The sequence below is a fragment of the Zalophus californianus genome, chromosome 8, assembly GCF_009762305.2.
Source record: "Zalophus californianus isolate mZalCal1 chromosome 8, mZalCal1.pri.v2, whole genome shotgun sequence".
Taxonomy (NCBI): Eukaryota; Metazoa; Chordata; class Mammalia; order Carnivora; family Otariidae; genus Zalophus; species Zalophus californianus.
In genome coordinates this window covers 34997376-35021230 of record NC_045602.1, presented here as the reverse complement: position 1 = coordinate 35021230, position 23855 = coordinate 34997376, and the positions used below count along the sequence as shown (strand labels likewise).

Below are 23855 nucleotides of genomic sequence, written 5' to 3'. Positions count from 1 at the left end.
CTTCGGCTCAGGTCATGATCCCAGGATCCTGGGATCGAGCCCCACATTGGACTCCCTGCTTGGCCGGAAGCCTGCTTCTCCCTCTCCCGCTCCCCCTGCTTGTGTTCCCTCTCTCGCTGTGTCTCTCTCTGTCAAATAAATAAATAAAATCTTAAAAAAAAAAAAAAGATAATCCCAAATCCTTTAAACTCACAGCTCCTTGAAAGAAAATGATTATCCTATTTTCCTGACTGTATTTTCTTCAGAAATATAATGAAGATTCATTTAAAAATATTTTCTATTTTTAATTCTTTCCCCCCAGGTTAATTTCCACTTGCTATCTAGTTACTTCTGTTATTCAGATAGCAATATAGTTTTCCATGATATACCTGACTTACCTTAACATGGATAAATGAGATAAATAAAACAAATTTTCTATTTTCCTTTAAAAAAATTTTTTAAAAGATTTATTTGAGAGAGAGAAAGTAAACATGGATAGGGAAGGGCCAAGGGAAATGGAGAGAGAGAATCTCAAGCAGATTCACCACTCAGGTGTGGAGCCTGACGCAGGGCCTGATCTCACGGTCCTGAGATCATGATCTGAGCTGAATTAAGAGTCAAACACTTAACTGAGCCACCCAGGCAACCCTCTTTTCTATTTTTCTGAAACCATTTTCATTCACATAATTTAAGTCTCCCAGTCTAAGAAAAAAAATACTAAAAATCTGTTTTCCAGTATCATTTGCAGTATATGCCTAATGACATATATGGGAGAAAGAAATACTGTGGTGAAAAGAGGTACTAAGGAAGGGGAGAGCTTATTACTCTCTTCTCTTTATCATTTTTTAGCCTATAGTAAAACAATTACCTAAACTAGGAAAAGTTAGAGTGAGGCAATCCAGGAGAGTCTTCACACTGTAACAATGGTATCAACAAGATGACAACAGTTCCTGCTACAGAAATTTAAGGGTAAGAAAGGTAGTGAAAAACCTTCTGTCCACTCACCACCTTTTGTAAATGCCTTTCTCACAATTCTTGTCTCACTGGACCTCTGGACATTCAGTACCTTCAAAGCTAGCAAAGTTCCTATGTCTACCCAAATTTATCTTTCAGTTCTAAAAATGTCCCTTACACCTCCATGTCCCACAAAACTCCCATAATCCATAATAAACCTGCTGATAGCTAGGAACTGAAGAGGTAATATGAACACATACATATATTCTACTTTTTTTTAAAGATTTTATTTATTTATTTGACAGAGAGAGCGAGAGCGGAACACAAGCAGGGGCAATGGGAGAGGGAGAAGCAGGCTTCCCGCTGAGTAGGGAGCCCGATGTGGGGCTCGATCCCAGGATCCTGGGATCATGACCTGAGCCAAACGCAGACACTTAACTACTGAGCCACCCAGGCGCCCCTGAATATATACATATATTCTAAAGTATGAGTGAGCCCCACTAAAATCTGGAGGGGTGTTTGTATTTGAAATTTAAAATCATGGATCCTAAAATGTAGATCTCCTGTATACTCTATAATAATTGTATATAATTCAAGAAAAAATAGAATGTTTCAATGGGTAATATCCTTGTTTTATTTTCCCCTCAGAATAAAGCCTCAAAGTTTAGATAAGATTGCTAGATACTGAATTTTAAACTCATGTTGTCACCAATTCAGAACCAAGATAATTCATGATTTTAGTAAGTACAAAGGTCTGGGCTTTTTTTTTTAAGATTTTATTTATTTGAGAGAGAGAGAGAATGAGAGAGCATGAGAGGGGGGAGGGTCCGAGGGAGAAGCAGACTCCCTGCCGAGCAGGGAGCCTGTTGCAGGACTCGATCCCCGGACTCCAGGATCATGACCTGAGCCGAAGGCAGTCGCTCAACCAACTGAGCCACCCACGCACCCCACAAAGGTCTGATTATTTCATTTGTTCCAACATGACATCAAGAAAAGTCAATATTTGTGCAGAACTGGCCAACTTTCAGGTCTGTGAATTTTCTAAATAAAATAGGTTTCCATGATTCAAGCTGAAGCAAAAAAGCACATCCTACTGCTTATTTCAATTATACCATGCTATCTATATATTCCTCTAACCATTTCCTGCTACTACAGGAATCCTATTTCATAATAGGATTCAGAACAAAAGTATAATTAGGTATAAAAACCTGTATCCCATTTAAACCAAAGTACTTTAGTACCTAGGTTAAAATGCTGTCCATTGCTAAGCAATAGCTAACAATTGAGAGCTAGCACTTTCTATGAACACACACACACACACACACAACTGAGCTTATCTTCTTTTCTGTTTCTTTATGCAGCTTGCTCACTTCTTTAAAAATTGTTACTTACTGCTTTTGAAAAATCCAGGCATCCTACTCCACGCTCAAAGGTCCCAAGTCCAATAATCTGCAGCGTGGATAAACTAACTGAATCCCACACTCTGACATGGGGTTGCAGGGGCTGCAAAAACAAGGGGAAAAACACAAGCTAGCAAGACTAACTGGTATTCAGGTGGATGCAAATAAATACTGTTACCACACAGAACTGTCTGCCATATTTAAAAAGCAGTGGGGATGGATAAACATCTAATATAAAATAGCTACTACATTAGACATGACTCCAAAGATTCTTGAGTAGGTATTTTCTTCTCATACTACGAAAACAGGAAAACAACAAGTGATAATAATAGTAGCTGCAAATGATTTAGTATTTACTATGTCATATTCTATTCTAAGTACAGGTATTAATTAATTTAATCCTCATAATCCCATGAACTATGTACTATAATAATCACCATTTAACAGATGAGGAAACAGAGATATAGAGATTTGAATAACTTGCCCCAAGTTATGCAGTCATTAAAAGGCAGAGTTAGAATTCTAACCCAGGCAAATTTGCTCTGGATACTCTGCTTTTAACATTACCTTCATTCCTGGGAAAATAATACTTTTTTTTTCTAATCAGTGTCCAATAAATTGCTAAACAGTTCTTAGATAGAATTTGAAACTGTTAGGGGCCTTAGAAGTCATCCAATATAACCATTCCAACTACTTTTCTTTAAATAAACTCAAGCCAGAGAATGTCATGGGTACAATCAGACACATGTTAATCAGTCATCAATAATACTGTTGATCCTTACAAGTAAGGGATTTATTAGGTAAACCAAGTTAATAATATTGAGTAGGAACTGAAAATTTTAAAGTGTTATCAGTTCTAGTCATATATAAAATCAAGAGGTCCATCAATGTAGTGAAACTGTAGTATCTTCTGGCAAACACTGATATGTTATGTTAAAAAAAAAAAGGTAACAAGCTTATGAGTCCTCCCAATTTTACAAGTAAATAGTTTCCTTAGGGAGAACATTTATTTTTAGAGAAAAATATTTAAGTAGTATGATTCTCTTTTGTTTTCTGGAATGTTCTTACATTCTGCTATATTTTTTCCCTGCTTATACTAAAAATCCCTTAGTTGCCATTTAAAAGAATAAAATAAACAAGCCATGGTTAAAATTACAATCGATTCCATTCTGATGGCAATGTCATTGGTACAGCATGCAGAACACTATGCCACTCACCCTTCCATCTTTATCCACTCCAGCTATCTGTCCAGTTGCAATCCTAATTTTGTCAGGATGTATAGCAAGGCTAAAAAACAGTATTAACAACAATTTTAAATATGGGAAACATGTGAAACAGCTGAAATATGCCTCAGTAACAACATCTGTCAAACATTTTTCAGTTTTTTATCATTAAAAAATTCTCGGGACTTATCTGCTTTATTTTCTTTAGCAAATCAAACAAACATCAAGCATCTAAGTTTTGGCCATACTTTTTCTTTCTTTGCTAAACTAAAATAGACAAATTAATGGAACACCAAATTCACAACTGTGATAGGATAAGTTAAACTGTCTTCATCTGTTCAAGTTCCTTTCTAGTCCTGCACATGCGCATGCATAGTCAGATGGTTTTATCATACTGAAGATGTGGTATTGCACTGTGCAAATGTCATCTATGACAATGTCAGCATTTTCCCTGTTTGCTATATAAAATAGCAATTACTGCATATTATTGACTGAACAGCTCTTCTAATAGTTCTGCTTTTCTACAAAGGAACACAGTGAACATCCTCACACATAGCACCTCCACAAACTTTTAATTAGTTCTTCATGCTGAAATCTTCTAAGTCAAACTTGGGGCAAGAAATTCTTAAGTAAAAAATGAAAATAGGGCAGCATATGTGCCCACATTTCTCATGTTAAACCTGAGTGATGAGCAAAATTTTTAAAAAGATGTCTTTCCTGCCTATATCTAGACTCTTGTCTACATCTTGCAACCAAGGGGTAAGCTCAAAATATTTTGTTCTTAGTATGTATGGCTCATTACTTTCCAGAAGATTATCAATTAAATTGTCAGAAGAAATAAAAATGCTTTAAAAGTTACACTAGAACTACCCCATATTAAAATGCCACTTTTTAAAATATATTCTACAGAATGACCATAATATCCTTAACATCTGAGAGCTCTCCACAAGAAACCATTTCTGAAAAAACCCAAATTAAAAAGAAGAGCAAAAATGACAAAGAAAAAAAAAGTGTTCAATGATACCAACCATTTCACACAATCTGTGTGACCCAGGTAGTGTCTCTGAGTTCTCTCCTCATAATTAAATAGTACTACTACTGATGCTATGAAATACACTATTTCTCCGGTAGGAAGAAGGTAAACATTAGCGCGACAGTCCTTTCCTCGATAACCGTATCTTAAACACAAAAGTCAAGGTTTTTAAATAACACAATTTTTAAGGTGTAAACTAACAAGTTTTTCATGGATACCTAAGGGAATGAGGAAGGTATAAAGAAAACAGGAATGCATCAAAACTAGGAAACTGAAGTCCTGCCACTATCCAGGGTGCAATCCTGAGTTTTTAATGTGCATAAATCTTAGGTTCCTCATTCCCCAAATACATATTGAGTTCCTAACATGTGGCAGGCACAGGCTGAACATACAGTTCTGAACAAAACAGAGGCCTGTGTCCCTGAAGCTTATGCTCTGGCAAAGATGACAAAAACAAACACCAAATACATCATTAGAAACTGTGGAAAAAGTAACAGCATCCTAGGAGAAAGCACAGAAGGAACGCCTAATGTAAATGGAGAGAAAGTGAAGAGAGGGATCAAAAGAAGAGCTGAGAAAATGACACTTATGCTTGACCTAAATAATGAGTAAGATAGCCAGGCACAGTTTGGTAGGCAGACTGTTTATTAAAGAGTTGTATAGAATTATAGGATTGGTGAGTTTTCCCAAGCTAATTTCTGCAGAAATGAGGGAATGAATGGAAGGGTAGGGGAAAGAGCTTATAGGAGAATGGAGGCAGAAAGCTGAGTTCAAACTACTAGCTCCATTCTGCTTCATGTAGTTTCTCAAAGGTTCTAAGAGAAAAATTTCTAAGTGAAATGAAGGGAGCTCCTTTATGTAGTCATTTTTTTTACAAAGTCTGGCTGAGAAGTTAATTCTGGAATTAGGACCAATCTTGTTAATTTGAGCTCTTAAAATAATTTATATCATTTCACAAGTTACAAAATGCTTAACTGATGTTTCCTTATTTAATTCTTACAATAGCTCAGTAAAGTAGGAGTTATTAACCTCTTTTTATAAGGGAAGTAAGGTTCATTGGGGGTGGCAGAGCTGAGACTCAAACACTAGTCTTCCCATTTCAGCCTAACGCCTTCCCTACCACACTGTAAGTAGCTGCCACAATGTTCATACAATACCACTTGCCCTATTCAAAGATATTAATTTGGGTGGTTTTAAATTGCTAATACCAAATATATGTAATATGTGAAGGATGAGAGGTAAGATCTCTTTACTTTCTCAAGTGGTTACAATGTTTATTACGTTTATTTTTTTGTGTGTATAAAGACATTTTTGATAGAGGTTAGGTAAATGAATTTTTCTTAAACTAAAGACAAAGCAAACAAATTTGCTGTCACAGTAGAGAAGGATACACCCACTCCAGTTTCAGCTTCTCAGGAGGCAGTTCTGTTCTGATGTCATCATAGTTTTCAACATCAGAAGGAATGAACATTGTAATTGGCCGACCTCGCATAAACATTTTAACATATTCTCCTTCTGTTAAAACACAAGACAAAAGTTAAGTCAATTTTCTGAATAATCATAGAAAAGTGGATTATTAAGGTGATATAGTAAGAACAAGACAAAAAATAGCTAGTTCAGAGTTTTATTCGTTATGCATAATTATTTTTATATAAAGACCTTGTCTAAAACATTGTAGGAAAAAACTACTCATCATTTCCTTAAATGAGAATAACTATTTTCACATTAAACTAAACTAAACAAGAAGGCCAAGAAAGCTGAGGTAGAGAAATGGAAAAAAAACTAGGATGAAAGTTTTTCTGATAGTTGAAAATAAAGAGATTATCAGGGCAGACAACAACCATGTCTACCATACTACTTGATCAACCTACTAATTTTTTTTTTTAAGATTTTATTTATTTTTTGAGAGAGAAAGAGATAAATGAGCACATGAGCAAGCACGAGTTGGGGGACGGGCAGAGGGAGAAGCAGGCTCCCCACGGAGCAGGGAGCCCAATGCAGGACTCAATCCCGGAATGCTGGGATCATGACCTGAGCTGAAGGCAGACGCTTCACCGACTGAGCCACCCAGTCGCCCCAACCTACAGATGTTTAATGAGACATACAAAAAACATGGCCTGAGACTACACCATGAGGAGAGGAGTCATAGAGCATCATAAGTCAGGATGCGGAGAGAGGACAAGAGCTCTGCCACATATACAATTACAGCTGGAGGGGAAAGAAGACCAACTTCCCTCACTTCATGACTGTCCCAGCGATCGGGGCTGGGTCTAAACAATTCAATTCAGTTACAAAACACTAACATTTTTAAGACAGTGCTAGGAAATAGTTTCCTAATTAGCAGTATAGGTTCTAAGACATCTTTTATTTACTTAAAGCAATAGTTGCCTATAAGATCTGCAACAATCTAAAACTAAAGATGTTAAAGACAAGTCTAGAATCAAATCAATATTTATTGCGTATCTTTTACAAAAGGAAACAAAACTTCACTAAGCAGATGAGATTGTTTCTTGAAAACAAAAACCAAACAACAACACCCATCCTCGGCCTCAGCATCCTAATGACCTACATATAGATAAGTTTAGTAGATGGTGACGGTGATGGTGAAATGGCCACAAGAAAACCTAAACAGGAAGGAAAAAATAAGGGACTAAGTACAAAAGCATAGCATGTGTCAAGCACTTACCAACTTGTTTGGCATGATAGGAAAAAACAGCAGACACAGACTGAAAATGTGATCATCAACCAGAGGCTGATACAACTCTAGGACCTCTAATAATGACCTAAGCTACAAAGGAGAATACATAATTCAATAGTTTATATAATGAGAACCATGGAAGAAGGAAAGATAAATTACTTGATGAACGTCTGCAAGTATTTGTGCTTGTTATGGGTGAGAAGTTCAAGTTATTTTTATTATTATTACTCACTTGTGCTTGGCCTCATGGTTAGATCTAAGAACAGGCTAAGACCTCCCACACCACAGTTTTCAACACCACATGATATAGGTCTTTATTACTTCTGGATCTAAGAGTGGGCTCTGCTTCCTGATGATTTTTAGCATTGCTGGACTTGAGAACTAAATGATTACCAGTTGCAACTATTTCTCGTCTGCAATCATCTTTATCAGCATCTCCTTGTCCTTTTTTGTATAGTTCACTTTCTTATAGGTATCAATTTGTTATATAATTTCCCTCATTTTTTTTTTTAAAGAATATAAATGCTTGGGGTCTCTGGCTGGCTTAGTCAGTAGAACATGTGACTCTTGATCTTGGGGTTGTAAATTCGAGCCCCACATTAGGTGTAGAGATTACTTAAAAATAAAATCTTTAAAAAACATATATATAAATTCTTAGAGGCAGATATCCTGCCCTTTGGAATTTCCCCCCAGGATCTTTGATCAGAGGCATATATCATAAATGCTTTCTGGATGAAAAAATAAAACTATTATAGCAGATGTCTCCACCACTTAGAGATCAGATGTCCAGCCAAGGGAATGGGTTTAGGAATACTGGTATCAAAGAAAACAAAAGTTCTCCTTTGCTAATAGAGACAGCTCAGAAGACCATATTGCTCCCTGTCAATTATCCTTTATCAACTATTCCTTTCTCCTTAGCAGCACAAGCAACTAAGTAAAAGCAAAGAAACTATCTAGTGCTTGTCAACTTTTCCAATATAAAAATGGCAATGCATGTCAGGATGAAAACGTTGTCTGGAAACTGGCAGTATATATGTTAAGGGCCAAATATGTAATCTAGGAACCTATAACAATTCCTGAGATTGAGGAAGGCAATATATCATAGTGGAAAGAACATGAGCTTTGGGAAAAAACTGATCAAGATCTGCATTCCAGCTTTATTGCTGACTAGCTGTATGACTCTGGCCTCATTTTCCTAATACACAAAATAGTACTACTACTTACCACCTGCAATTATGATTCACTAAATAAGACATTACACTGTAAGGGATAATATGAGGTCCTCAACAAGTATTTATTCCCTTCCCTTTGAGAAGAATTTGTACCATTCTGAACCCTGTCTAGGAACTGCTTATAATACCTGATTTAACACACTATAATATCTCTTCATAAGCTTTAAATCGACTGTCCATAGAACAGTATGTATAGGCAAATAAGCTAGAATTCTATCATGTAGACTTTTTAAAAAGATTTTATTTATTTGAGAAAGAGAGCAGGGCAAAAAAGAGCACATGAGTGGGGGGCAGAGGGAGAGGGAGAAGCAGGCTTCCCACTGAGCAAGGGACCCTACATGACCTGAGCCTAAGGCAGATGCTTCACTGACTGAGCCATCCAGGAGCCCCTATCATGTACACTTTAAAATGGGCCACAAATTGACTATCTACTGGTGCACACAGAAAATCCAAAATGAGAGCAGGGAGAGAATACAGGATAATTAACTGGGACTCTGGGACCACTGGCACACTCCATGCTCATGTCAGGGAGGCAGTAGCTAGTTAACTCCATGAAACGTGTGGGCCTAGTGTTGCTAGATATTCCCTTTTTTTTTTTTCAAGAGAAATGAGAAATCTAAAGTTTATTGTTATATCTCCCAATTCTTAAATATTTAATCCTTGTGGGGAAAAAAAGGGAAAATACCACATGAAAACACACTTCTGGCCTGCATACAGCAGTCTGAGACTTTTCTTTGTTTTTTAAGAGTACAGTCTTTACCTTGGGAATCAGGTAAAAAAGAGTCTCTTTTCTCCTCAACCATTGTTGAGTATAGATTCTCACTGCAAACTTGTTCTTGAGACTGTCAGACTTCTTGACCTTACAGACAAAGGACTTAACAGTCCATTTGTCTGTTTTGTCCCAAAGCTACTTTCTGGCTGTTCTCACTGTAAAACTACAGTACCATGAAAAGTCAAGAAGGGATGGGCCATGAGACCAGTCAAAGAAAATTATGAGATGTTATATTTTCTGGTGGTCAAGAAAAACAATCTGAGGAAAAGAAATTACTAAACTATTTCATGATAATTAGTAAACACAGTTTAGAGCTTTTCAGTATTCAATAATAAAGCTGCTTTTTAGTGAAATGTAATTAATCTCAACATTTTATTTCTTACTTGGCACTGTAAAAATTCCTTCGACTAAGTGGTAGGCTATACAGTATAGTGGAGAGAATACAAGATTTGTGATAAAGACAGACCTTGGTTTGAATTCCAGCTTTACCACTTACAAGTTTATGTCAAATAAAAAAAAAAAAGTTCTAAGACAGGGAGGGACGGAGGGGGAGGGGCAGAGAGAGAAGGAGAATCTCAAGCAGGCTTCATGCCCAGCGTGGTCACAACCCTGAGATCATGACCTGAGCCAGAATCAAGAGTTGGAAACTTAATCGACTGAGCCACCCAAGTGCCCCTAAATATTCTTAATTGAATCTGATCAATGATAGCTTAATTATAAAAAAAGAAATTCTGTGGGATACTATTGATAAAAATACTATAATCAATCCCAAAATACCATTAGTTTGTTTCTCTAGACACATACAATGTGGGAACTCATAGAAATTTAAGAGTTCACCTAGTCCAACCCCCTACCTGTAGAGAAGGGGAAACCAAGGCTCAAAGAGATCAAATGAGTTTTTAGACTGTGTTCCAAAATTTTATGATTTAGAACTTGTGAAACATTTTTATTCTCAAACTGTGTTCTAGACCTGCAGCATCCAAAACAATAGCCACTGGTTCTGAACATTTAGAATGTGGCTAGTCTGAACTGAGATATGCTGTAATTGTACAATACAGATTTTTAAGTCTTAGTATGAAAAAAAGTAAAATATGTCAATGACTGATCACACATTGAAATGATACTCTGGATATACTGGGCTAAATATATTAAACTTAATCTTACCTGTGTCTTTTTACTTTTTAAAATGTGGCTATTAGAACATTTTAAATGACACATGTATTACACATTATATATTCTATTGGATAGTACTATTCAGACAGTAGTAAGGTCCTCAGAAGTCCAGTTACCTGACAATACAGCTTACTTATAATCCAAATAGAAGCCTGAGCTTTAGACCCCAATAGTAGGAAATCAGAGAGTACAAAAGAAGATGTTTCTGTTCTATTATCTTTGGAAAGAGTGAACACCAGGCAGAAATATTTATTTATTTATTTATTTATTTATTTGAGAGAGAGAGAAGAGAGCAAGAGCGTGCACAAACGGGAGAGGGAGAGAGAATTTCAAGCACACTCCAAGCTGAGCACGAAGCCTGACGCAGGGCTTGATTCCATGACCCCAAACTCATGACTCAGAGCTCATGACCTGAGCCACAAGAGTCAGATGCTTAACCGGCTGAGCAACCCAGGTGCCCCTAGGCAGAAATCTGAAACACTTGATGTTAACACTTTCCTTCGCTGTCCTTCTCACTGCTAGCACTTCCCCTTTGGTCTGCTCTTGTTAACTCAATCTTCTACTTTAGCATCTTCCCTAGGCCGTCCTATCCTGCAAAGTGCTCCAAACTGCAAAATGACCTTCATATTCCTTAATCCAAATTTTCTGGGACAGTTATCTAAGGTGTTCTGAGAAAAGCACTACTGCTGACTGGATTAAGGAATATGAAGGTCAGCAATCTGATTAAAGGAGGTTGAGATTCAAGAAAGTAGCTACAGGTGGGCTTATTACTGTCATTAGTGTTAAGAGTTGATTAGCAGTTACATAAGACTTGGTTATGTCTCTGTTGTAAGCTCTTAAGAGGCTAGGTTCACTTCTTTTATATCTTCATTGTGCACCCTCACCCCACTCCCCCTGCCCCTATGTAATTAAGAATTCAGTAAAATTTACCAGTCAGTAGAAGTCTGCCTATAGAACAAAGAAAATTAAGGTAGCATTTTACTACTTGGTCATATTTTTCAGACCTAGGTTTTTGTCCTAGCAAGTAAAGCTATGTAATATTTGGCAAGCACCCCAACTAAGAATTTTTTAAATCTGCAAATAGGAGGGTTAGATTATATCCTTCTAAATTCACACCCCCTTTTTTTTACTTGGGGATCTACATTTTACCGATTTTTATAGCTAGACCTTTGAAAAGGGGTAAAATTTAGACTTTATTGTACAAATCAAGTTACTTACTCAAAGTCCAAAGATTCTTACAGATTACATTGTTTCACTGGATTTCGAAATATTAAATTATTATTACAATATAACCGGATCATTAAATAGGACCTGAAATCTTTTGAGAATTTATTCTTCACCTTTAATGTTTTATTAAATTAAAGATTTATTTCAGAGAGAGAACAAGCACAAGAGGAAGGAGTAGAGGGAGAAGAAGAGAGACTCCCAAGCAGACTCTGTGCGGAGCGTGGAGCCCGACGTAGGGCTCGATCTCACGACCCTGAGACTTGAGCCCAAACTCAGAGTCAAAACTAAGAGTCAGACGCTTAACCGACTGTACCACCCAGGCACCCTTATGTTTTATTTTTTTAAAAAACAACCCGAGTCAAAGCAAAATGTAAAGATTTAATAAATCTGGGTCCTCAGTACACAGGTGCTTGCTGTATTATTTGTATATATTTTAAGAGTAAAATATTTCACAATCTTTAAAAAGTTTAAAAAGCTTATTAAAGTAAATAATCAACAAAATGAAGGTGGCATATGATTTGCTATGGTCTTTTCTGCAATCTTGGTATATATCACTGATCAACTGTACCTCTTTTCTGCTAAGCCTAATAACAAGTTTCAGAATTCTTTTCCAAGTGCTTCAGGAAAACAGTAACAAATGACCGAGTAAGAAACACATGTGGAGTCTAACTGCCATGGACAGAGTGGATTCCTAACTATGCTTGAGGAATGGAGATTTTTCTGGCTAATTGCATTTTCTAGTTTAGATTTTTAAAAAAGCTTATGTCTATGGGTGGTGAAAATAGAGTACGGATGAAGTTTTTAACCAGAATAAAATAAATATGCATAAGACAAGGATGTTCTGTTACAAAAAGTCATATTCTCCACGTCCAAAGGGTTCAGGCTGGGACTTTTTTCAGCTGAAGATAAGGAAAAGAGGATGTCAAGAACACATATTCTTAAAAGTTGGGACTGTTTATATTAAAAAAAAACCCAGACAGCCTTTAAACATTTTAATCTAGAAGACTGTTAACAACAACATCAAGAAATAAGACTCTCTGCTTCATAGGACTTTAAAAAAAAAAAAAAAAAAAAACAACCACCACGTCCAACAGAGAAAAGGTTCTCCTGTCTGGTTTCCTTTCAAAATATAGAGAATACATGGACAAAGCCCAGATCCCTAGGGATACAAGTAATGTTTATGTTGCCTATTTAAAATGATCCAATATTTAAATTTCTCAAGTGAGTATATTTTTTGGAAGTACAATACCTGGTTTCCTGCCTTTTCTGCCTGTTCACACTAGAACAGACTTAAAGCTAGCATTCTTCTTCCTAAATTTAGGAACTGCAAAGTTTTGGATACCATCTTAGTAACAACAGGGATAAAATCTATCTGTAGCTCAATTAAGGGCTTTTGGCTTTTTTGGTTTGTTTCAAACTGCATACCCTCTTAGCAAGTATATACTCCCTCTCAGTAGGTAACACAATATACAGTGTCAGTAGAACACTGCTATCCTTTGTATTCTTATAGATAAATTTTAGCTATTCTTTCAGATACATTGCTCAGTTTACGGAAGCGTGATCAGGTTTTAGGACAAAACATGCCTGGAGCCAACAAGTCAGAAAACAACACATGGCATGAACAAAAGCACCTACATTCAAATTCTTTAAAAGGTAAATTAAAAGCAAGTTAGTTAAGGTATGGGGAGCTGTCCTCCATTTTGTTTGCTGCAAGAACGAGCTTTTAAAAGTTATTAAGAGAAACTCTTAGTGACATCTAGTCTAAGTCTCACTGTATGTGAGGAAACTGAGGTCCAAGGTCTCAGAGTCACAGGCAAAACTTTATTACCGGATGAATACGGTTTCTTTTTTTTTTCTTCATAATTTCCTTTGGCAAATTCCTAACTCATGCCCATAATTTCAGTCCTTTAGGATTCTGATTCTAAACTTTGTATGGTGCAGGTCATTTCACCCCTAACTAGGTCTCATACCTCTTATTCTTGCCCTCTTTCTGCCATAACACTTTACTCATCTTTCCTAAGTGAGGGGCCTAATGAAGCTTCTGTTACTTAGAATGAATCTGTATTTAATAAATGTAATGATTAGAAATACAAAATTGTATGTGCACTATAATCAATGACCTCTTTGCTGGCCCTTAACACAGAAGAAAGCTCTTGCCTCAGGGCTGGTGTACTTTCAGTTTTCTCTGCTCATGAAATTCTTTTCTCCAGAGTTCCATATATTTCACTCACGTCCTTTAGGTGGTTCAATGTCACCTTATCAGAAATGTCTTCCCTAACTACTCTATGTAAAATAGCAATTCTCTACTCTCCTCATTCTTTCTCAATATGTATTACCTCCTGACACATTAAGTATTATTTTTTCTTATTATGTTGAATATAAGTTCCACAGAGTGCAGAGACCGTAACTGCTATATCCTCAAGTGCCTAAGGGCAGGGCGTGACAAAATAAGCACTCAATAACTATTTGTTAAAAGAGTGAATGTTTAAAATGTGTATCTGATAAAGAACAATAAACATATCAGAACTATAATGGCTGTTAAAATGACAAGATTATTCAGGTTTTTTTCCCTTCTCCAATTTTGTAAACGAGTTTAGTATTTTCAGATTATTTGGACAACTGTTTTGGCTACACCAAATTATTGAGGTGTTTTACACAGTATATATTTCAAAATGACTTTTAAAGTATTTTTTATCTATAGTCATTTTTAGACAGTTAGCTAGTATGAGACAGTTACTTCTCAATTCTCTAAGATATTACATTACAATAACTGATCTCTCATCTAAACACACCTATAGTTCCTGCATGGATCTGGCAGTTAAGCATGAATGCATCTAAACTTAGAGCAGTGAGGCAGCACTACGAAAGGATGTAAGAGTGTTATATGAGGACCGATGATTTTTCCTCAATTACGCATATTTCTCTCCAGTAGGGATCTGAGTCATTCAGGCTCTCAACATGACCAGACAAATTAACTATGTACTAATTCTAAACAGCAGAAGTTTAAGATGCTACAAGAGAAAAAGGATTTAAGATTATTTAAGCTTGGAAAAAAACCCAGTAACGTGCAATAATTTGAAGACATTCAGGTTTTCTTCTAGAAAGGACATATAACACTTATTTTCCATATTAAAAAAATATAAAATACTTGATTACCATAAGGATGAGTTTATAGGCTGTACTAATTTTATTACAAAATTTATCAGATTGTTACCTATTTTCCCCAATAGATAATTTTATAAAAGGTGCTTATAGTCCCCTAAGTTAGCTCAAAAAACTTTTATCAGTAACTTATCAAATGAATAGTACTGTATTAGAACCTAACCACTGCATCTAACAATGAATAAGCCTATAGGAAAACTTATTCACAGTTTAACCTGATGTGCTAAGTCTTTCTCTTGCAATGGGAGAAGAATCCAACAGAACTAGAGAGAAAAGTGATGAAGGGAGGTTCATGTTTCAGGGACCTGAGTGTAGGTAAAGACTGAACTTGGTAAGAGTCTCTGGTGATATAACTTGTCCTTCCTCCCACACCTAGCCTCAGACTGTCCTGTGTACATCCCATTCCACTCCACCTCCTACTGCTTTCAACTACAATTCTCTTCCTTCTGCCTCAGAACCGAGCAGAATACGCAGTTTTAGAGCTCTTCTTGCACTCTACTGTGGCTGAAGGATACAGGCCCTTCAGGTCAAGCTTTTTCTGCTACCACTCACCTAAATGTACCAAATGTAAATAGTCTTCTTCCCAAATCACAAAAGATGGCTTGGAGCAAGTCATACTTGTCATTGTCAAAAAAAGAGCTATAGAAATTAATAAATCATATTTTTAAAAGATTGTACAAAAATGATAGATATTTTGGATTAATACCTAAAGTATAAGAAAATGTGTTGTAAAATACGCCATGCAAAATGAATACAAATTTTAAAAATATATCTACATCTTATATCAAATGAAGATAATCTATTTAACGGTTATCTTTTCATCCTATCCCACATATTTGAGTGCAAGATTTTACTGTCAAGATTCACATACATTAATAACTAAAATTTATTTGGTACTATGTGCCAGGTACTACATTTTATTATCTTTAATTTTTATATTAAGTCTGAGGGGTTATGATTGTCTCAATAATGAGAAAACAAAGACTTAAGGTAAAATAACCTGCTCAAGGTCACACAGCTAAGTAAATGGTGAAACTGGTCTCTGGACTCCAAAATACACGTTTAAACACTGATACTACGTTGCGTGCTACACATCTCTACAAGTAGATTAAGTCTTATGGAAACTGAAAAACCAAAACTCTTACTCTTTTCCACACATCACCACCACCTCAAACGTTCCTCATTTTACCAAGCTGCTCAAGCTATTCTTCATAGATAGATCTTGCTGTTCCTTATCTCCCATACCCTACCTATCTTATCTCTTAAACCATCTAGATCCATCTATTTTCTATAGGCTCTGTCTGAATTACAGTTAGGCCTCAACTACCTCACAAACTGAAACATAAGAGCTTTCTATGAAGGTACACTCTGGTGAGAGAGTCTATATCCAGACAGAATATAGCAGATTAAAGTGGAAAAATAACAGACTCAAATTCCAAAAATAAGGCTTAATGCAAGCAACACCTGACATTATTAAATTCCAACATCTGGGACAACCTTTTTGAGTTAAAAGTCTTTTAACAGAATTTATTTTTCTATATCCTTTTCTAGCTTTTTATTTGATCCTTCTTCCTAGATACTGGTTAAAACCCTGCTTAGTGATGCTTCTGTAGCAAAATCCTTCCTTCTTAAATACATTTATTTGTCTGCTTACCTGAATAGCTTTGAAAACTGTCACCAACACAACCACTCACTTACTATATACTAATCTTATGTTTTTTTTTCCTTCCAAAGAACACACCACAACATGAGAAAGTGGCAGGCAGCTCTATAAGGATCTTATAAAATTTGAGCTCTTTAGCAAAATATGTAATAATAGCACCATTTTATAGTTTTACAATGTTTTCTATTTTTAAAGTGCTTTCTTTTTTTAAAGATTTTATTCATTCATTCATTCCTTCTTTTAAGATTTTATTTATTTGGCAGAGAGAGAGAGAGAGGGGGAACACAAGTGGGGGGGGTGTGAGAGGGAGAAGCAGGTTTCCCACCGAGCGGGGAGCCCAATGCAGGGCTCGATCCCAGGACCCTGGGATCATGACCTGAGCCAAAGGCAGACGCTTAACGACTGAGCCACTCAGGCGCCCCTTAAGATTTTATTTATTGGGGCACTTGGGTGGCTCAGTCGGTTAAGCATCTGCCTTTGGCTAGGGTTGTGATCCCTGGGTCCTGGGATAGAGCTCCAAGTTGAACTCTCTGCTCAGGGGGGAAGCCTGCTTCTCTCTCTCCCTCTGCCCCTCCTCCCGCTTGTGCTCTCTCTCAAATAAATCAAATCTTCTTTAAAAAAATACATATTTTTTTAGAGAACACAAGTGAGGTGGGGAGAGGGAGGAGGAGAAGCAGTCTCCCCGCTTAGCACAGAGCCCAAAGTGGGGCTCGATCCCAGGACCTGGGGATCATGACCTGAGCTGAAGGCAGACACTTAACCAACTGAGCCACCCAGGCGCCCTAAAGTGCTTTCATATACATTATTTCATTCTTTAGCAGTCATGTGAAGTAAGCTTTATAGGTACTATTCTCAGTAGAAAACTAAGACATTGTCATTTTCCCTAGATAACAAGGCTATTATGCAGAAGAGCCAGGACCAAATTCTAGACAGAGACTCTCCATTCACAGCTCTATTTATTGCTACCCCTATTTTTAAAAAAATGTTCTGATATATAATAAGAATTGTCTTTATAAATAAAATTTCATTGTTCCCTTTCAACCATTACTTAAGCTATTTGCTTAATTATAAAAGAGGGAGAAGGTATAACCTAACTATAGAATGACAGCAAAAATGAACTTCATTTAGAATTTCTATGTAAAAACAAATGATCCAAAGATTACAAATATTTTTTTATTAGAATAAAAAATAGTAAAAATCCATAGCAATCAAATTAATCTCTTACAAAAATTTTAACCACATTGTATTTAGTTAATATAATAACCCAGAGAATAACTATGACACATAGAAATGAGCTGTAAAAAGCATGCACAGAAAGGACATGCTTTCATTTAGAACAGCATGCTTCAATTAAATTTGCAGGCAATCTGAGGAGAATATAAAACTGATGTAATAGAACTTACCTACTTTGCAAGTAAATTAAATACAGATTTATAGAAAGTCTGTTCTTTTTTGGTCAGAACAAGCCAACAACAGCAAGTAGCCAGAAATTACAATTAATATAAAAGAAAAATTCAAGAGGAAATGGATCTGCTAGACTCATTATATATTCTTAGCTTCAAGAAATGAGTGATTATTTGCAATGAGGTTGGCAAGACAGGAAATTGAGTTAAAATTTATCAATCTTTTAAATGGCTTTTCTCAGTACAACTTTTATTGTTTTTTTAAAAAGGGGGGAAATTCTCTTTAGTATTTTATACCTCTTTGTAATGTATTTATCTCTACTGACCATGAATCTTCAGAGCTCACAGAAATAAAATGGACTTTTAGAAAAATAGTTGGATTCACCAGTCCAAATTATCCTACTTCTCGTATTAAGAGGAAAGTCAGATAGTATAAATAATGAAAAGCCAAATAAGAGATCCAGGAAGAAATTAACTTAGAAGGCGACCAACTGTGTAGCTTATTCTTACCTTGGTTGTTTTTTTCACGGGTTGACATTTTTGCTGGTTGAGACAAAAATGACATATCTTACAATAAAAACTGGGAATTTTTTTAAATGACTATAATAAATGCACTTCTCTTTATTATGAGCTAATAAAGTACAGTGAATGAAAATAAGTCAATATTCTTAACAATTAGCAAAAATTTAATTGGTGTAGAAAAGCATAAATTTTTTTTTAAAAAGGATTTTTAATTTACCTTGGTTGATGATGACATCTTTATGCCTACAAAAAAAATTCAAAAGATTATGTTATAATTTTACTTGGCTTATCATTAGAATCACCTAAAGAATTTGTAAAAACTTCAATGTCTTGGTCACACCCAAGATAAATCTTTAGAAGTGAAGTTCAGACATCAGTATTTTCAAAAGTTGGTCACTGGTCTCAACTATTAATATATACTTTTTTAAAAAAATATTTTATTTATTTGACAGAGAGAGAGAGAGCACAAGCAGGGGAAGTGGCAGGCAGAGGGAGAAGCGGCTTCCCACCGAGCAGGGAGCCCCAGGGACCCTGGGATCATGACCTGAGCCGAAGGCAGCCGCTTAACTGGCTGAGCCACCCAGGCACCCCTATTAATATATACTTTTTAAAAAATATTTTATTTTTTTGAGAATGAGAGAGAGCACAAGCAGGGAGGAGGGGCAGAGGGAGAAGCAGGCTCCCAGCTGAGTAGGGAGCCTGATGCAGGGCTCGATCCCAGGGCCCTGGGATCACGACCTGAGCTGAAAGCAGATGCTTAACTGACTGAGCCACCCAGTTATATATGCCCCTAATATATACTGTTTCATAAAACAGTATTTCATAAGATATCTAAACAGTGAAAGCATAGAAAGAACTTGCAAAAAACATTCAAATCTTAGGGGTTTAGTTAACATTAACAGGAAGATAGTTTTCTCTCTTTTTGTACACTTAAAAAGAAAAAATACACTTAGAAGAAAAAAAGATAAATTATAATATAGATTTTAAAAATAATGATCCAAAGCAGGCATATAAATGTACATGCAAGCATGACAGTCACAGAATTATTAATTTTCATATATAACTAAGAAAGTGTAATACCAATTAAAAAAAAAAGTACCACAAAAAAAAGTGTAATACCTACTTGTCTGTATTTTTTATAACTTTTGATATTAATTTTGATGTTGAAACTGCTCTCAATAATTTATTACGACTCTCATCTGAATTTTCCCATGAATTATGTGACTTTTCAACTGTAGGTGGTCGTTTTATGCTGGAAGAAACATATTAATTTCTTTGAGAAAAATTCTATGAGTAGCAATGACATGTAATTGACAGCTTAAATAGAACATAAAAGCAGCAAAACATTTCCTTAAAGCTAATCCAGAAAAGAGAAGGAAGGATTAGTTGAAAGGTTCTGCCTGGATGAGTGAAGGAGTTAAACAAGGCAATGACCAAGTCTGTTTATAATTTTCACTATTATTCAGAAGATTCACTAGAACAAATATTACTTGATTAAAAAATAAATCTATACTTTTTGTTAATAGAAAAAAATACATATGCTTAAATCCCTGAGTAAAATATCTCATAATCTGTGAAACTCTGTGAGTTTGTGAAAAAACCTATACTTTTTCATAGTTATTACAAAGCTGTTTTCATCTTTTATATTCTTGTGTAGTTATATATGGTACAAATGACACTTTCTAAGTAAAATGTGGGATTAAAGGTAAAACTCTTGTGACATCCCTTAAAGACATTTTTTACCCATGATCAGAAATAAACATGACTTAACACAAGAATGCTGTATTATCAACAATGATTCCATATATTTATAAATGAAATTTTTGACTTATAAATGATTTTTCAGCTGCATTGTTAACTATCCTACCACTCATCCAGTCTCCAATACTTCTTGCAATAGTATATCCAAAGAGCAATTTAGAATGGCAAGCACATTTCCCGGAGACCTTAAGAAGCTGAAAAAAAAAGATCTGGGACAAAGAAGATACCAAGTCAAATCAGAACCTTAAAGAGACTGATTATAAAAAAGCCACCTTTAACCACATACAATCCAAAGTTACATAACATTAATAAACTATGTCCAAGAAAAACTCCACATGAGACCAGGCAAAAAAATTACAAACCATTTAGATAGCATAAGAATCTGCGTGAGACACACAGACAAAGCATTTTTTAAAAGTTAAACATGCATCAATCAAATGAAGAGTGTTTTCCCAAATTTCTATTAGGGATTTGAGGCAGAATATTAAATTGATCAAATAAAAATATATTATAAATCTTTGAGGAATGGTTGTCATTTATTTTACTAAAATCCTAGCTAGTTCTGGGAATGGTTTAATACTTTCCTGAGATTTCCAAGCAGAAGTATGTTGAATAAAATATATCTATACCTAATCATAAAGTTTGAATCAGCATTTCTAAAGCAGGCAAATTTCATTAAGTTGGTCTAAATATCTGATTACAAGGCAGGTGTAGCACTGAACTCCCAGCATGCAGGTTTAGATCCCCAATTTAGGCTCACACACAATGTTAGAATGTTTCTCCCTTCTCCCCCTCTCATAACTTTAAAATATTAATTATTACAGACACAGAGAGAAGCCCTCAAGCAAGCCTTTAGCATAGAAAAGACCAGGTGAAATGGATTTATTTCTCTACTCAAGCAAGAACTTATCCTCCCAAAACCCAAAACTGAAACTGAGATGCAGTCACAATGAAGAGCCATTTGCGGAGAAGGGCCCTTGCAAGTTCAAGGTTGTAATGATGCCAAAATATGATGAGGATAATTACATATGGCAATTTTCTGTCCATGGTTATACATTTATGCATAGGTTATATAAACTTTTGTAAATTCTATTATAAAAATATTGTTTGGTATTAAATAGGTTATTATGGCCTTCCTTTCACCAAATTGTTTGTAACTGAGGTTTTCTCTTTTCCAGTTTTAACTGAGAAATTTTGACCTTAAATCTTTGTTCTCCAAAGTACTAAAATATAATTTTAGCAATAAAGAAGTGGTGGTGGTGGGGAAGCCACCAGGCTTTTCTCTTGGAATCCATGGATAGACAACTTTTCTCAAGTCACAGAATTTAGGTATCATTACAACCATTCCCTAGCTCTGTACTCGGGAACAGTTAAAACCTTTTGGTGGGAGTAGAATTCTTGCTTTCTTGATTTTGTCTGTGTATTTGGAGAGGCTGTGAAGAGGGCTGGGGAGAAGGTGATGCTCGAATTTGTGGACTTTGATCATTAGAATGAGATTCCTCTTTTTTTTCTCTCTGTCCTTGTGGTTTTTCTTTCTTTTTTTCTGTACCACTGTAAAATAAAGTATAACATGGAACAACACATATTTAAACAAATAAAAGATATTTCAAACGATGGAAAAAGTGATCACAAAATTCAAAATCCTAAATCATACAACTAATACAATTTATACTGCTTTCATTTAATGATGAAAATATTTCTTTGAAAATTCTGGAAGCTATTAAAATCTTCAGTAAAGAATTTATAAGAATTCTAAGGCAATATATCCTATGAAGACTGTTTGGGGACCAAAACGGCCCAATGCATTTTGCCATCTTGGCAGATTTTGGGGAACAACAGCAGCTCTCTTAAATGACTTTAACTTACCCAAATCAGAGCATCAGTGACACCTTCCATTACCTCTGTAAAACATACTGAATGATGTGCAAGGCACACAAAACCTTATGTTTAGGAGATTATTCTGATCCCCATTTCTTCTGTATATTTCTCCTCTTGCCAGCTGAGTTTTAAATTTACCAGGAATTGTAGATATCCCCCCACCAATCCAGAACCTGTTTATGCCAGTTGCACTAATTATTCTAATTACGTAAATTAATACACATAGACAAGAGAACTGTAATTTCCATGGAAACTAAGTTGAATGCTCTGGAAGACTCCATAAAATAGTTACTAAAAAAAAAAAACTGCCATTAAATTTTATGTAGGTGAGATAATTACACAAAGTTGAGGAAAAAAAATCATAAGAGAAAGAGATGGGTTCTAAAAACTCTCTGCAAGAGTTTTAAATTTCTTCCTCAGTCTTAAAGTTGAAAGTAACAATTATAAAAAATAATTTATGCGTATATTATATGCAAGATAGTCAACAAGGAATCTAATCAGACACACAATTAGAGGGTTGGACTCTCAGCCTTTCATAAAAAAACTGACAAATCTATGTAAAATATTTAAGATATTTATGTATAAATTCTTGTGATTCTGTACTTTTGACTCTTAATTAATGAAGCACCTGCCATTCCCGATCATTGGATAAGTCCTTATATTGCACATTTTTGACATTACAAACCAGGTGGAATCAAGATCTGAATTCCATGGTTGAAAAGAAAGAAAATTATCAATTGTTTACAGTTCTTAATCAAAGGACATTTTATAATTTGACTATTAAAGTGCATTATCTACAAGGAAGTATGTTTAAGAACATTTTAAACAAATATACACACTAAATACAATTTATCACATAGTAATAGTTAAAAATGTTAAAATATAATTTTTTAATTAATTTGAGAGAGTCCACGCGCACACGTGTGTGGGGAGGGGCAGAGGGAGAGAATCTCAAGCAGACTCCCCGCTGAGCTCAGAGCCCAACAAGGGGCTCGATCCCTTGTCCCATGAGATCATGACCTGACCCAAAACCAAGAGTTAGACACTTAACCTACTGAGCCATCCAGGCGCCCCTAAAATATAATTTTTTAAAATGACATTTAATCTGATTCAGTTCTGATACCTTCTGACTTGACTAGCCCCCAACTGTCTATTTATTGTTTAGTTTTTAAAAGTATCTGCTGAGAAATACAGTTCTACCTTAAAAATATCAGACTAACTTTGAAATTTAAAACTGAGTTAGAAATTCTTTCTTGTTGGTCTTCAAACTAGCCTGAATGCAGAGGCCACCAGTCTTATGTGGGCCCGGTACAACCTAAAAGAAATTTTCCTCCTAGGGATTTAAAAGCAAAGTACAGAGCACCATAAAGTAAAAAGTCAGCTGGTCTTAAGATTACTGAGTTACTATTGTGCATAATACTGATCACTGTACAGGACTACAGTTACATAAGAAAATGGGCTGAACCCAAACTATTATTAAATACAAGGAAGTTTATTAAAAATATTAAAAATTTCCACAATGCATTTGTTTTCTTATAATTTGTCCTTTTCTCCTACAAGGGAGGCATAGGCAGTACATTTTGTCATGCTTTGGAGGGGCCTTTAAAAGGCCTAAACATCAGGGCGCCTGGCCAGTTTAGTCATGGAGCATGCAACTCTTGGTCTCAGGGTTCTAAGTTTGAGCCTCACACTGGGGGTAAAGATCACTTAAAAATAAAAGATCTTAAAAATAATAATAATAAAAAAAGGCCTAAAGATCTTGTTATTTCTTCACC

The 23855-nt window shown here is 35.5% G+C and overlaps 1 protein-coding gene across 2 annotated transcripts in view; it reads right to left on the bottom strand.

Annotated features, from left to right (window-relative positions):
* The window catches only part of EML4 (EMAP like 4), a 147140-nt gene that overhangs the window by 48111 nt on the left and 75174 nt on the right, over positions 1 to 23855 (bottom strand). The window contains exons 4-11 of one of the 2 annotated variants that reach the window (XM_027621109.2): positions 21580 to 21753; positions 19565 to 19693; positions 18659 to 18684; positions 18430 to 18462; positions 5981 to 6104; positions 4585 to 4734; positions 3551 to 3620; positions 2326 to 2436 (exon numbers count right to left, since the gene is read on the bottom strand). In XM_027621109.2, coding sequence (XP_027476910.1) covers positions 2326 to 2436; positions 3551 to 3620; positions 4585 to 4734; positions 5981 to 6104; positions 18430 to 18462; positions 18659 to 18684; positions 19565 to 19693; positions 21580 to 21753 — 817 coding nt within the window. The remainder of the gene's footprint in view (positions 1 to 2325; positions 2437 to 3550; positions 3621 to 4584; positions 4735 to 5980; positions 6105 to 18429; positions 18463 to 18658; positions 18685 to 19564; positions 19694 to 21579; positions 21754 to 23855) is intronic. The other variant, XM_027621110.2, reaches the window with a different exon arrangement.